The sequence below is a fragment of the Colobus angolensis genome, unplaced genomic scaffold (genome assembly GCF_000951035.1).
Source record: "Colobus angolensis palliatus isolate OR3802 unplaced genomic scaffold, Cang.pa_1.0 Scaffold144, whole genome shotgun sequence".
NCBI classification, from domain to species: Eukaryota; Metazoa; Chordata; class Mammalia; order Primates; family Cercopithecidae; genus Colobus; species Colobus angolensis.
Window position 1 is genome coordinate 1186841 of NW_012114533.1, and position 14201 is coordinate 1201041.

At 42.3% G+C, this 14201-nt stretch overlaps 1 protein-coding gene across 1 annotated transcript in view; it reads left to right on the forward strand.

Moving 5' to 3' along the window:
- The window catches only part of LOC105507115 (chromosome unknown open reading frame, human C10orf76), a 218950-nt gene that overhangs the window by 44575 nt on the left and 160174 nt on the right, over positions 1 to 14201 (forward strand). Inside the window, exons 14-17 of the mRNA XM_011935493.1 lie at positions 3108 to 3209; positions 9757 to 9815; positions 11496 to 11561; positions 13333 to 13406. Coding sequence (XP_011790883.1) covers positions 3108 to 3209; positions 9757 to 9815; positions 11496 to 11561; positions 13333 to 13406 — 301 coding nt within the window. The remainder of the gene's footprint in view (positions 1 to 3107; positions 3210 to 9756; positions 9816 to 11495; positions 11562 to 13332; positions 13407 to 14201) is intronic.

Below are 14201 nucleotides of genomic sequence, written 5' to 3' on the forward strand. Positions count from 1 at the left end.
CACAACACCTGGCTAATTTTTGTGTTTTTATATTTATTTATTTATTTATTTTTGAGATGGAGTCTCACTCTGTTGCCCAGGCTGGAGTGTAGTGGTGTGATCGCAGCTTACCGCAACCTCCACCTGCCGGGTTCAAGTGAGGTCCTGCCTCAGCCTCCCTGGGACTACAGGTGTGTGCCACCACGCCCGGCTAATATTTTGTATTTTTAGTAGAGATGGGGTTTCACAGTGTTAGCCAGGATGATCTCAATCTCCTGACCTCGTGATCCATCTGCCTTGGCCTCCCGAAGTGCTAGGATTACAGGCGTGAGCCACCACACCTGGCCAATATTTGTATTTTTAGTAGAGATGGGGTTTCACCATGTTGGCCAGGCTGGTCTTGAACTCCTGACCTCAGGTGATCCGCCTGCCTTGGGCTCCCAAAGTGCTGGCATTACACGCATGAGCCACCATGCCCAGCCCCAAAATATCTTACTGAGAAGGAGCAAGTAGTAAGGATTGCCTACTTGTCTCTGTTTATTCAGGCCACAGAATAACCCAAGGCAAATACTGTACTTTCTCTTTAAGAATGAAGCCTGCCCAGTTACCATGGATATCGAAAGCCATATATATATATATGAGTTCCATGTGATGTTGGAGTTTGGATGCTTCAGAGAACTGCCTTTCAAACTGTTCATTGTGAACACTTCCACCCACACACTTGATTATGCAATGGCAGGATTTGTGCTTACTTACCTACAACCAGTGAGCTTTTATTTTTTCTAGTGGGAAGATCAAGTCAGCCCACTTTCAAATGACTGTCTCCCTTGACAAAAGCTGCTGGGAAGAATTATGAAGCCAAAGATCAAGGAATGACTCTTCCTTAGGAAGAAGATTTTAATTTGTGAGGGATTTTATTCTGTCTCTGTTCTATTTGTTCTTTTCCCTGTCTCCTAACTCATTTCCTTCATAGGGTTCCTAAGTATTACAACCTTGTTTTTAATTTTTGGATCTTAATTATAGTGGTGTTCAGTAGCCCAGTTATATTTAAAGGTATGTCACTGGAGCCATATTTTTAAAAGCCGGCAGTTTAGCTATAACATTTGTTCTCCGCTCAGACTTTACATTTGACAACTCAGCCTTGGCATGAGAGGACTTTCTGGTAAACTAAAAATACATATACTTCTATATTTTTACATATTATGTAACATAGTTTTCCAGTAATTGCTGCGTATGAGCAGGAAAAAAGTCCCACTTAACAGTTAGGTGCCTCCTTGTATTGGACAAAGGGATGATTATGGGTTCTGAGCTTCAAAATAGGCTGTGGTTTGAAATGACATTCTTGGGTCGTTAACCCATAACATGAATTAAAACTTTTTAGTATTTCAACATAAAAATTTGTCTTGTATTAGCTCTTGGAGGCCTAACTGGGAAAATAGCCAGGGGTTGGGCATGCTGATTTCTTTTCATAAGGCTTTTTGTTGTGCTTGCTGTTTATTATGGGTTCATAATATGCAAATGTTCCTCACTGTTAATAAACGTTCTCTGCTTATATCGTAATAACTCCAGGGGGATCTGTTACGGTTATGAATACATATTATGAGTAATATTCCAAAGTCAACTGAGTCTTCATGGCTGAAAATGTAGCAGAAAATAGATTCTCTAGCTTTTCTGGGCCATTATAAGACTTCTTTAACTTATATATTATGTCTTAGGCAGTGTAAAAGCACTTAACAAGAGGTCTGAGTCTAATTTAAAGTCTTAGAATTTTGGGAAACCTACATTAAGACTGTGTTCTGGGCTGGGAACAGTAGCTCATGCCTTAATCCCAACACTTTGGGAGGCCCAAGGTGGGTGGATTGCTTGAGGTCAGGAGTTCAAGACCAGCCTGGCCAACATGGTGAAACCCCGTCTCTACTAAAATACAAAAATCAGCTGAGCGTGGTGGCGGGCACCTGTAATCCTAGCTATTTGGGAGGCTGAGGCAGGAGAATTGCTTGAACCCAGAAGGCAGAGGTTGCAGTGAGCCGAGATGGCGCCACTGCACTCCAGCCTGGGCAACAGAGCGAGACTCTGTCTCAAAAAGAAAAAAACCAAAAAAACAAAAAACAAACTGTGTTCTGTATGGGTCAGCCCTGGTCATTAGAGACCAGTTATCCCTCATTGTTCACTGGGACTGTGGCTCATTTCCCAGGCTGTTCCAATCAGTAATGTTAATCTGTTTGTATTTATGTATTTATTTGTGAGAGAGTCTCGCCGTGTCACCCAGGCTGGAGTGCAGTGCAGTGGCAACATCTCGGCTCACTGTAACCTCTGCCTCCCAGGTTCAAGTAATTCTCCTGCCTCAGCCTCCCTAGTAGGTGGGATTATAGGCACCGGCCACAATGCCCAGCTAATTTTTGTATTTTTAGTAGAGATGGGGTTTTACCAGGTTGGCCAGGCTGGCCTCAAACTCCTGACCTCAGGTGATCTGCCCAGCTTGGCCTCCCAAAGTGCTGGGATTACAGGCGTGAGCCACCGTGCTTGGCCTGTTCATCTGTTTTCAGTCTACTATTCCTTTTCAGTTCCCTTTTGGCGGAAAGGGAATTCTATCACTTAATAGTGGTAGAATTTGAATACAGTTCTGCCTTAACATTTTCCCCTCTCTGTCATGGGTACGTCCAGCCTAAAGACTTGTTCTCAAAATTCAGCAAGATTTCTCCTTGTTAGAAAGGAATCTTCACTGATTTTAAGTAGGAGACCCATCAAAGTAAAACTCATTTATATTCAATACAGATTTTTCCTTTAGGTAGAAATCAAAGTACCTTTAAGAATGGCCTTAAACTCTTTGGGGGTACTTGGGGCAGGAAGTAACATACCCTTCCCAGGATGTTGGGAGAAAAAGCACTGTTCTTGGAGACTGGCCCTAGGTAGGAGAGCAGGTCACTGGCCTTAATTTGGGGAATAGGAAGGGGGCTCTACAGGGTTAGGAAGAGTAGATAAAAGTTTTATGATGAGCACTTGGTCCTCCCTGTTGTGGAAAAAGCTTATTTAGTGATTTTTTTGCCTGCTGGCAAATTGGCTATGTGGGTAGAAGTGTTAGATGGAATATGTTGCAGGCTAAGTGCATTTTATCTGTTCTATTCCAGTTATAAGTTCTGTGGAACTCCCACTGGATGCAGATGTACAGACCAGTAATCTACTGATAACCTTTTTAAAGTATAGCTCAATTGTCATGCAGGACACCAAAGGTAAGCCATAGCTATTTTGGGGGCTCAGGAAGTAGAAGGTGTGGCAGGCAGCTAGCATCAAACAGCAACATTAATATTTTGAATCTTTGACAAGATGAACCCTTGGGGCCTTGTGTACTTGGTCTTCATTGGTGGAAAACAGTGATGTCTCACTGCTAGATGGCAATTAGGTGGTGTTGGGAAAACCTGAAGCTGGAGGGGAGTACTCAAAAATAGAACAGGAAAAAAATTGGTCTCTATGAAAACTAGCAAATCTTCTTAGCAGATCGTGGTAAGTAGATGCAGACTCTTATGTGTGGGAAGTGGAGGGATTAACACGCTTCAGGGAATTCCCTTTTGAGGACAGGAACTGAAAGCATCAGCTCGTGGTGAGAATTAGAGGACTGTCGTATACAGTACAGTAGGAAGAGGTGAGATTCAGAGGGACTGTGTTCTTAAACACTTAAAATAGAAGTGTCAGTACCCATCCTAGAAATGCAAGAGTGGAAGTGGGAGAGGATTGAGTGTTGGAAAAGTTTGAGGTTTTGTTGTGTGATGTCCTGTTTTTCCTCTGTTTATGGTTTTGCTATGACCTTTTACTTGGTGGTAGAGTAGTGGAGTGATTGTCCTAGGAAGGGGTTGGGAGAACACTCAGCAAATTCTGTCCAGTAAATATCTTAGTTTTGTTTTTCCCCCTACTTAGCATTTTTATTTATACAGATATGTGTGAGTGTTCACAATTTTTGTGTGTTTGTTTTTATTGTGTAAAGTATATATAACAAAATTTACCATCTTAACCATATTTAAATGTACTATTTAGTTGCATTACCTACTTCCATATTTTTGTACAACCATCATCACTGGCTGGGTGCGGTGGCTCATACCTGTAATCCCAGCCCTTTGGGAGGCCGAGGCAGGAGAATCACTTGAGGCCAGGAGTTCACGACCAGCCTGGCCAACATGGCAAAACCTTGTCTGTACTAAAAATACAAAAATTAGCTGGGTGTGGTGGCATGTGCCTATAATCCTAGCTACTCGGGAGGCTGAGACAGGAGAATCACTTGAACCCGGGAGGTGGAAGTTGCATAGAGTTGAGATCGTGCCACTGCACTCCAGCTTGCATGACAGAGCAAGACTCCATCTCCAAAAAAAAAAAAAAAAAATGCTGGGCATGGTGGCTCACGCCTGTAATCCCAACACTTTGGGAGGCCAAGGTGGGCGGACATTGAGACAATGGTGAAACTCCATCTCTACTAAAAAAAGAAAAAGCAAAAAAATTAGCCGGGCGCAGTGGCGGCCACCTGTAGTCCCAGCTACTCGGGAGGCTGAGGCAGGAGAATGGCTTGAACCCCGGAGGCAGAGCTTGCAGTGAGCCGAGATCGCACCACTGCACTCCAGCCTGGGCGACAGAGAGAGACTCCTTCTCTAAAAAAAATAAAAATAAAAAACCGTCATCATCCATCTCTAGAACTTTTTCTTTTGCTTTTTTTTGAAGGCAGGGTCTCAGTCTGTTACCCAGGCTGGAGTGCAGTGGTGTGATTTCAGCTCACTGCAGCCTCGACTTCCTGGGCTCAGGCAATTCTTCCACCTCAACCTCCTGAGTAGCTGGGACTACAGGTATGCACCACCATACCTGGATAATTTTTTTTTGTGTGTGTATTTTTTGCAGATATGGGGTTTCGCCATGTTGCCAGGCTGGTCTTGAACTGGGCTCAAGTCATCTGCCTACGTTGGCCTCCCAAAGTACTGGGATTACAGGTGTGAGCCACCACACCTGGCCTCAGAACTTTTTCATCTTATGAAATGGAAACTCTGTACCCATTAAACACTAACACCCCATTTTCCCCTTGCCCCAAGGCCTGGCAGCCACCATTCTGCTCTCTGCCTCTATAAATTTGACTACTCTAGGAACCTGATATAAGTGGAATATATCCCAGTTTTAGGATTGCCTGGAAGTAAGCCTTTGATTTCGTGGTGACACCGAGCTAGCATTTTTTCCCCATTTTTTGTAATGAAAAAATTCTAGTATACAGAAGTTGAAAATAATTATGAAGTGATTTACCTATATACTCATTAACATTTTGCCATACTTGGTTTGCACTTAAGTTTCTTTCTGTGTGTCGTTGTTGTTATTTTGTCTGAATCATTTTATTTTATTTTTTTTGAGACGGAGTCTTGCTCTGTTGCCTAGGCTAGAGGGGAATCGCAGCCAAGGCTCACTGCAACCTCTGCCTCCTAAGTTTAAGCCATTCTCCTGCCTCAGCCTCTGGAGTAGCTGGGACTACAGGCATGTGGCATCACACCTGGCTAATTTTTATATTTTTGGTGGAGACAGGGTTTCACCATGTTGACCAGGCTGGTCTCAAACCCCTGACCTTGTGATCCGCCCACCTCGGCCTCCCAAAGTGCTGGAATTACAGGCATGAACCACCACGCCTGGCCTGGCTGAATTATTTTAAATGAAGTTGCAGACATCATAACTCTGCTTTACACATAAGTCCTTTAACTTATATTAAGGACATTTTCCTAGATATCCAGAATACCATTATTATATCTGAGAAAGTCAACAATAATTCCCTAGTATCATGTAATATTTAGTCCCTGTTTCAATATCCCCATTTGTCCCCAAAATGCTTGCTTTTTTGGGCCACAAAGCTAGCATTTTAATGAATATTTTTATTAGAATTTCTTTTGGTACCTACAGGTTGATCCAGTGGGCTTCTCCTATTTAAAAGGATTTTTTTGGCCAGGCGCTGTGGCTCACGCCTGTAATCCCAGCACTTTGGGAGGCCTAGGCTGGAGGATCACCTGAGGTCAGGACTTTGAGACCAGCCTGGCCAACATGGTGAAACTCTGTCTCTACTAAAAATACAAAAATCAACCAAGCATGGTGGTGGGTGCCTGTAATCTCCGCTGCTTGGGAGACTGAGGCATGAGAATCGCTTGAATGTGCGAGGCAGAGGTTGCAATGAGCCAAAATCACGCCACTACACTGTAGCCTCGGCGACAAGGACAAAACTCTGTCTCCAAAAAAAAAAAAAGAATTTTTTTCCTAATTACAAAAATAATTGAAATATTCTTACTAAAAATTAAAACATTCTAGCAATAGTTAACTTAGAAAGTGAAAGTTCTTTGTAATTTAAACTCTCCAGAGTTAATCACTCTTAACAATTTGGCATAGATTCTTCCTTTTTAAGACTTCTTTATAATAATCTTTGAATCCTTTTTAGGAACTAACTGTTCAGTAGTTTATATTTGGGTTCTTAAATTATGGTCTGCAGATGAACTTCAGATTCCCAAATAACCAAAAAACCAGTTCCACTTTGGAAGCAAAATTGCTGAAATACTATGGTTTTGCCACTTTACTTTCTGTGAGGAGAGATTAATGCCTTGTAGGTGGTTTAAGATTCCCTTAGGCATTAAGTATACTCTAGAAGGCTCTTATTTGCCAAATGAGGTAGGTAGGTTTCTAGTTGGAGAGTTTTCAGGAGTTTCAGAATGGAGCTGAAAGGCAAGAACTGCATAGTAGGAAAAGACCAGGATTCAGAGGCTTTTAGAGTGAGAAAGAAACATTGGTAGACAGAGATAGGAGAGATCAATGATAAGTATGGAAAATGAAGAATTGCCAGAGCAGAAGGGAGCCTGGGTGGGCAGAGTCTAAGATATGTTACACTCAGACATGTATTAGCTCTTGGAGATTTCTGCCTTGCAAACTTAGACTTTTTTCTTCCTTTATGTCTTGCGAGTATTCTCTGTCACGAGAGAGAGCTGTATTAGGGATGAGATAGATGTAAGTAGTCCACGTCACTAACTCCTAACATAAAGCAATCCATTGGGAGCTGCAGAGATAGCTGAACCTCTGAGACTTGGCAAGTGAGATCTGGCAAGCAAGGATAACAAGACTTGTATATCACTTTCTTGAAGCCATTGCTTCTTTATGGAAATGGTAACCTCTTCCTTTCTCAGAAGTATTGCAGCAACCACAGAGTAGAGAAACTGCATGGATGTGACCTAGAAAATGAACTTTTAGCTTTGCCTGATGTAACACAGTGAACTGAGGCCCTTGGAACTCATTTTTAGCTTTAGTGATTATATAAGCCTCTTTGTCCTGGTCACTTGCCATCCATAAAATGGAAGGCAAAATTAAAGGCTGATTAATTGCACAATGAGTGGTCTTTGCCAACAGGCAGCCTAAATATGGCAAAGGGCAAGGTTAGGAATGAAGAGTTAATTTCAAAAATGACTCCTGTGTGGCTTTATTGGTCCAGCTCTCTTCCTGCCTCAGCCCCTGACCTGCTGCCTGCCTTGGCTAGCTCATTATGTTTTTAGCAGCAATAGAAGCAACTTTTTCTTGGCTCTGCTTCCACCCCCCCACCAGGATATTATCTTTTTCTTTTTCATTATATATTTATCATTTAAACTCCAAAAGATAATTTTAATAGATATGTATAAGGTATAAAGTTTATAATAACTATAATAAATAGCATAACTTATGAAGTATAATAGTAAAATGAACATATGTGAATCTAACACCCAACTTAAATGAAACATTAATGCTGTTGAAGCTACCTGTGCGTCTCCTCCCTAATCACTTCTCTCTTCTCCATTCTCCAGAATTTTGTATTTATCATTCCCTTGGTTTTGTTTGTTTGTTTGTTTGTTTTTTGAGACAGAGTCTCACTCTGTCGCCCAGGCTGGAGTGCAGTGGCACGATCTTCTCGGCTCACTGCAACCTCTGCCTCCCAGATTCAAGCAATTCTCCTGCCTCAGCCTCCTGAGTAGCTGGGATTACAGGTGCACGCCAACCACGTCTGGCTGATTTTTGTATTTTTAGTAGAGACAGGGTTTCACTATGTTGGCCAAGCTTGTCTCCAACTCCTGACATCAGGTTATCCTCCCACTTCAGTCTCTCAAAGTGCTGGGATTACAGGTGTGAGCCACCAAGCCTGGCCCCTATGGCCGTGGGTTTCCTCCTGGTTTTAAAGCCTTTATTCCTTGGAATTTTTCTGACTTTGGTGGTGTCACCTTAAAGAAGCTTCTGCTCAACCTTTACAAGAGATGCTAGGCAAAAAACTGTAAAAACCATGTATATCTATGCATAGACTTAAAGTTGATTCACCAAAGTCTTAACAGTTATAACATTTGGGTGGTATGATTAAATTTGGTTTTTATTGTTTCGTGTGTGTATGCTTTTTTTGAGTTTAAAAGACTGTCTATAATGAAATATGCCTTAGTTTTGTATTCATAAACACTTTAATTTAAAAATAAAAAAAAAAATTTTAAGTGGAGAGATAGCTGCAGACTTTTCTGTGGGAGTTGCTTCTCAGTTTTTGGGAGGATAGTGCAATAGAAACTCTGTGGCTAAAGGTAGGTAGAAGAGTTGTGAATCTAGTTTTCCAGAGACAAGGGCATTGCTCTTTGACTATATTGGGGCTTTGATGAAGCTATAGGAAATGTCAGGTAGGGATTATCATCATTACTCTTTTTGCAATGCCTATCTCTGAGGAGAGGTGAGTATATTTGTGGACTGTAATCGCCATATGCCATCTAATTGTCAGGTTTTAATTGATAGATACCATTTTTGAGAAAGAAGCAGGTCAATGTCAGGGTAAATAGTAATAGCTAACTTCTACAGCACTGTAATCCATTAAGAGGTCTTCTCTCTAGAGTGGACTTCAGTCTGGGTCCTGTTGAAGCTAATTTGAAAATCGTGAGCCATTTGTCTATTTTGGCTATACTGGCATGATCCTCTTCTTACCTCCTTTTCACTCCTTCATCCACAGAGTTTCTGGAAAGTAAAGTAAGCTTGATGGGTTCTTGTACTTGGCGGTAATGGATTAGCTCTTTTTTGTCCTTTTGTGTGTGGGCTTAGAGCCCTGCTATTGAGTTTGCCTTCTTCTTTTTTAATAACTAGAATGTGAGTTGTGAGAGACCAGGGACCTTTGTCTGTTTTGTTCAGTGCTGTATCTCTAGTGCCTTGCACAGTGCCTGCTACATAGTAGGTGCTAAGTAAATATTTGTTGAATGAGTAACTTTGACAGGAAGAAAAATGATCAAGAGTTCACAGCTTTCCAGGGCATAAGTATACAATTGCAAGGAGAAACGTGGGCTGGACCCCAGTCTCCAGTTAATTTCTTTTTTATTTCATTGCCTGTTTGCTATGAGCAGTCATGAAATGTTTCTAGATTTTGTGGTAGGTGGTGCTTAGAGCCGGCAGATAAGAAAGGAAATGGACCTGACTATTCAAGTTCTATCAGCAAAGGGCTGATGTGAGAGCGATGGCCATGATTTGAGCCATGACAATAGGAGCCTTATGAGTTAGATGGCTCTCAGGGAGGTAGTTAGCCATTTAATAGACTACCAGGATACTAAAAAAAAAAAAAATCTTCTGGGGGAATTCTTTTGTCTAGAAGGGAAACAAGAATTACTATAGTAGTACCTTGATTTTAATTTATGGATTTTGTGGGAAGAGAAAGTGTGAGTGTTTCCTTTTATGATCTACATCCTTGTTCTATATTGAAACATGGTCTGGATGATTTACAGAGAAGAGTTTCTTTTTTCTTTACAGATGAACACAGGCTTCACAGTGGCAAACTCTGTCTGATTATCCTTACATGTATTGCTGAGGTAGGTCTCACCAGCCTTCTGCTATTAGGCAGCCTTTTACAAAGTGCTATCTTTCCCTGCCTCCTGTCTCATGATGTTAAGGGTCCTAAAGTTTAGGAGAGAAAATCCCCCTTTGTGTTATCTGTCTCCTCCCACTACAGTGTAGTCTTTGATGAAGCCACAGATAGACAAGGTCTTGTCTGCTTCTGTGCTGTTTAGCACTGTGTTTTTAAACTGTGGAGCAGTTTGTTTGTTTGTTTTGAGACAGAATATCGCTCTGTTGTCCAGGCTGGAGTGCAGTGGCATGATCTTGGCTTACTGCAACCTCCGCCTCCCAGGTTCAAGCGATCCTCCTGCCTTGGCCCCCCTAGTAGCAGGGATTACAGGCACACGCCACCTTGCCCAGCAAATTTTTTAAATTTTAGTAGAGATGGGGTTTTGCCATGTTGGCCAGGCTGGTCTCAAACTCCTGACCTCAGGTGATCCACCCACCTTGGCCTCCCAAAGTGCTGGGATTACAGGGGTGAGACACCATGCCAGGCAGTGGAGCAGTTTAAAAAATAAAAATAAAAAAGGAGCTCAGGTTTCCTGTGATGGGTTGAAGGGGTGGAGAGTAAAGCCAGAGAGGGGAATTGGAAACTCAGTAATTGCAGTTTGCCTAAGAGCAAGAGCTGAAGGGAAAAAAGAAGAGGTGCTTTGGCTTTTTAAGAAGCCTCTTTTGGTTGGACTAATTAGGTTCAAACTCACCATGTATCTTGGTGACACATAGTCATGGGAGAACTTGAGTGAGTTTAGAGCTAAATTTATAGCTTCAACCTCTCCCTTTACTCTTCCCCACTCTACTCTTTTCTCTCTTAAGAAAAATGGTGAAGGTAGTCCACATGAAGTAGAGATCTCTCTCAGTCTTTCTGTCTTCATGTTCTCTGTGGAAAGATGACCTCCTTTTCACAAGATTAGGGGTGGCTGGTTATAGAAGAGCTGCTTAGTAGCAGTGGGCCTGGTATAATTGCTTTTCAAAAATTTTTCTAAGAAAATCTTTAAAGGAGTTGTTTTTCACAAATTGTAACAGTTCCTTGTAATTGGAGTCTGTAGGCTTGTCAGATCTTCAGAAAAGGTGTTGGGAAAGGGCCAAGGGATGTTTATTACTAATCCATGGTAAGAGGTTTTTGATTTTCCATCAGTCTTCAGGAAAGCCCGGAATAGACAGAGTCTTGTCTGCTTCCATGCTGCCTGCGAAGCAGTTTGCTTCTGTTGGGCTGAGCCCATTCCCAGCAGAGCACAGATTTTTCTTCTTGCTCCTAAACCCTCGTCTGGAGCCTACACATGAATCCTGCAGCCCCTATGAAAACCTTTAAGCTATCACAAACAGAACCAGCTCCTTGGGCAGATGGGACGGAAGAGGGAATAGGAAAACAGATTCCTCTCATTCCTCTCAGCATCTGCCTTAAGTCCCTGTGTCTTAATTTTTATTGTTTTTGCTTGGAAATTTTTGACCAGTTAGAGATACACTAGGAAATTATACTAAAGAAAAATCTCATGGCTTAAGTAGGGTTTGACATAAGCCTCTAGGCTCATCCTATTAGCTGTCCACCTGATCCTTGGAAGTAGTTCTTAAAGTCCAAGGATTTGTACGAAGTGTGATAGATTACAGTTTCTTAAATATAGCTCTCACTTCTTACTTTTTCTCTATATTTTTATTAGGATCAATATGCCAATGCATTTTTGCATGATGACAACATGAATTTTCGAGTAAACTTACATAGAATGGTAGGTGTTTCTTTTGCTTCTTGTTTTTTCTTAGAGGAATTTTTTGTATGTCGGCAGAGTTGGGATGACATTGATCCTACTAGAACAAATGTGGGTGTAAAGTTGTGCCAAAGGGCTTTGCATGACGGCTGTTCAACAGACCCATGCTTGTTGGGATTTTTGTGTGTCATGGAGCTGTTTCTTATTCAAGAGTTTTGGAAAATTCACAAGCGTGGCAATGATGCTGGATTTCTTTTTTTTTTTTTCTTTTTTTATTTTTTTGAGATGGAGTCTCTCTCTCTATCCCAGGCTGGAGTGCAGTGATGTGATCTCTGCTCACTGCAACCTCTGCCTCTTGGGCTCAAGCAGTTCTTCTGCCTCCACCTCCCGAGTAGCTGGGATTATAGGTGCCCACCACCACGCTCGGCTAATTTTTGTATTTTTCCTTACAGAAGGGTTTCACCATGTTGGCCAGGCTGGTCTCCAGCTCCTGACCTCAGATGATCTGCCCGCCTTGGCCTCCCAAAGTGCTGAGATTACAGGCGTGAGCCACTGCGCCTGGCCTGATACTGGATTTCGATAACATAGGTTTTAGCAAGGAAATCATTCTAAGCCTTTTGTTTTCAAAATGTAGTATAATTTTTGATCAGTTAAGACTAGCTGCTGCTCTGATTTGTTCATCTGAGAAGTGGGTAAATAGAATATGGAGGATCAGGGAATTTCCTAAAACTTGGAGGTTTGTTAAAAAAAATATCACATTGAGGGCTGGGCCTGGTGGCTCATGCCTGTAATCCCAACATTTTGGGAGGCCAAGGCAGGTGGATCACGAGGTCAGGAGATCGAGACCATTCTGGCTAACAGGGTGAAACTCCGTCTCTACTAAAAATGCAAGAAATTAGCCGGGTGTGGTGGTGGGCGCCTGTAGTCCCGGCTACTCAAGAGGCTGAGTCAGGAGAATGGTGTGAACCTGGGAGGCGGAGCTTGCAGTGAGCTGAGATCGTGCCACTGCACTCCAGCAAAAAAAAAAAAAAAAAAATTACATTGAGGTTTAGATTTAAAACTTACTTTTTTTTTTGCCACTGCTACTGTTGCTGCTTCTATAGATGGCACCATCACTTCTTCTTTTTTTTTTTTTATTTATTGTCAAAAATGCCAGTGTACCTTTTTGTCGTTAGTAATGCCACTTATATAACTAAAAGCAGCCGGACGCGGTGGCTCAAGCCTGTAATCCCAGCACTTTGGGAGGCCGAGACAGGCGGATCACGAGGTCAGGAGATCGGGACCATCCTGGCGAACATGGTGAAACCCCGTCTCTACTAAAAAATACAAAAAACTAGCCGGGCGAGGTGGTGGGCGCCTGTAGTCCCAGCTACTCGGGAGGCTGAGGCAGGAGAATGGCGTGAACCCAGGAGGCGGAGCTTGCAGTGAGCCAAGATCACGCCACTGCACTCCAGCCCGGGCAACAGAGCAAGACTCCGTCTCAAAAAAATAAAAAATAAAAAAATAACTAAAAGCAAAGTAAAACCAACAGTTTTCCCATTGTAGTATTCTCTAGTGCCCTTTGAGGCTGTGAATTGTAATTTTGTAGCAGGCGTGCACTGATAACTGAGAAGCATTCACAAGTCCTCCCTTCCCCGCCTCACCCCCTGCTACCCCATTCCACTCCCACCATGCGAAAAAGGGAAAGAAAAGAAGTATCCTTGCAGTAGTGATTTTATTTGCACAAGCAACATGATGATGGACCATTGGATGTCAGTGCCTAATTTCCTTTCTTCATTTTTTGTGTGTGAAGCCTATGAGACACAGGAAGAAGGCAGCAGACAAGAATCTTCCCTGCCGTCCTTTAGTATGTGCAGTACTGGGTGAGTGAGTATCATCAACATTGACATTGTTCTGTGATAGCAATAGGCTTTCATGATGAAGATGAAGAGTAGAACCTGGTTAATGTGCTTCTTCTGCAAAGAAATTATTAGTTACGTTTTTTCCTTGGCCTAAAAACCCATGTTTATTGTTGTGTTTGGTAAAGCAACCCCAGTTATAGAGTGGTCAATAAAAGGGTCCTGTCGTTCAAAGAAAAAAGTCATTCCAGGGAGACAAATGGCTATGTCTAAACTTAATACGTGATTTACATTTGTTAAATATCTTACTCTTGATCAAAATTTCAGACTGGGCGCAGTGGCTCACACCTGTAATCCCAGCGCTTTGAGAGGCTAAAGTGGACAGATCACTTGAGGTCAGGAGTTTGAGAACAGCCTGGCCAACATGGTGAAGACCTGTCTGTACTGAAAATATAAAAATTAGCTGGGTGTGGTGGTGGGCACCTGTAATTCCAGCTACTCAGGAGGCTGAGTCAGAAGAATCACTTGAACCAGGGAGGCAGAGATTGCATTGAGCCGAGATCGCAGCATTGCACTCCAGCCGGGGCAAGACTGCATCTCAAAAACAAAAAAAAAAAGATTTCAAATTCTTCCCATCCTTTCTTGGTTCGAATTGATGTGCCAGCTGTCCAGGAGGCTTGAAGTTCATCGTTCACATATACAAAACTTTCCCTGAGTAAATTAAACTGAGATGAGGCTGACTGAGTTGACAGGTAGGGGGCTGTATCTTGAGTAATTTTGTCTGTCTAGAATTCTGCATTTTCCTCAGGGAATTAGCTGAATT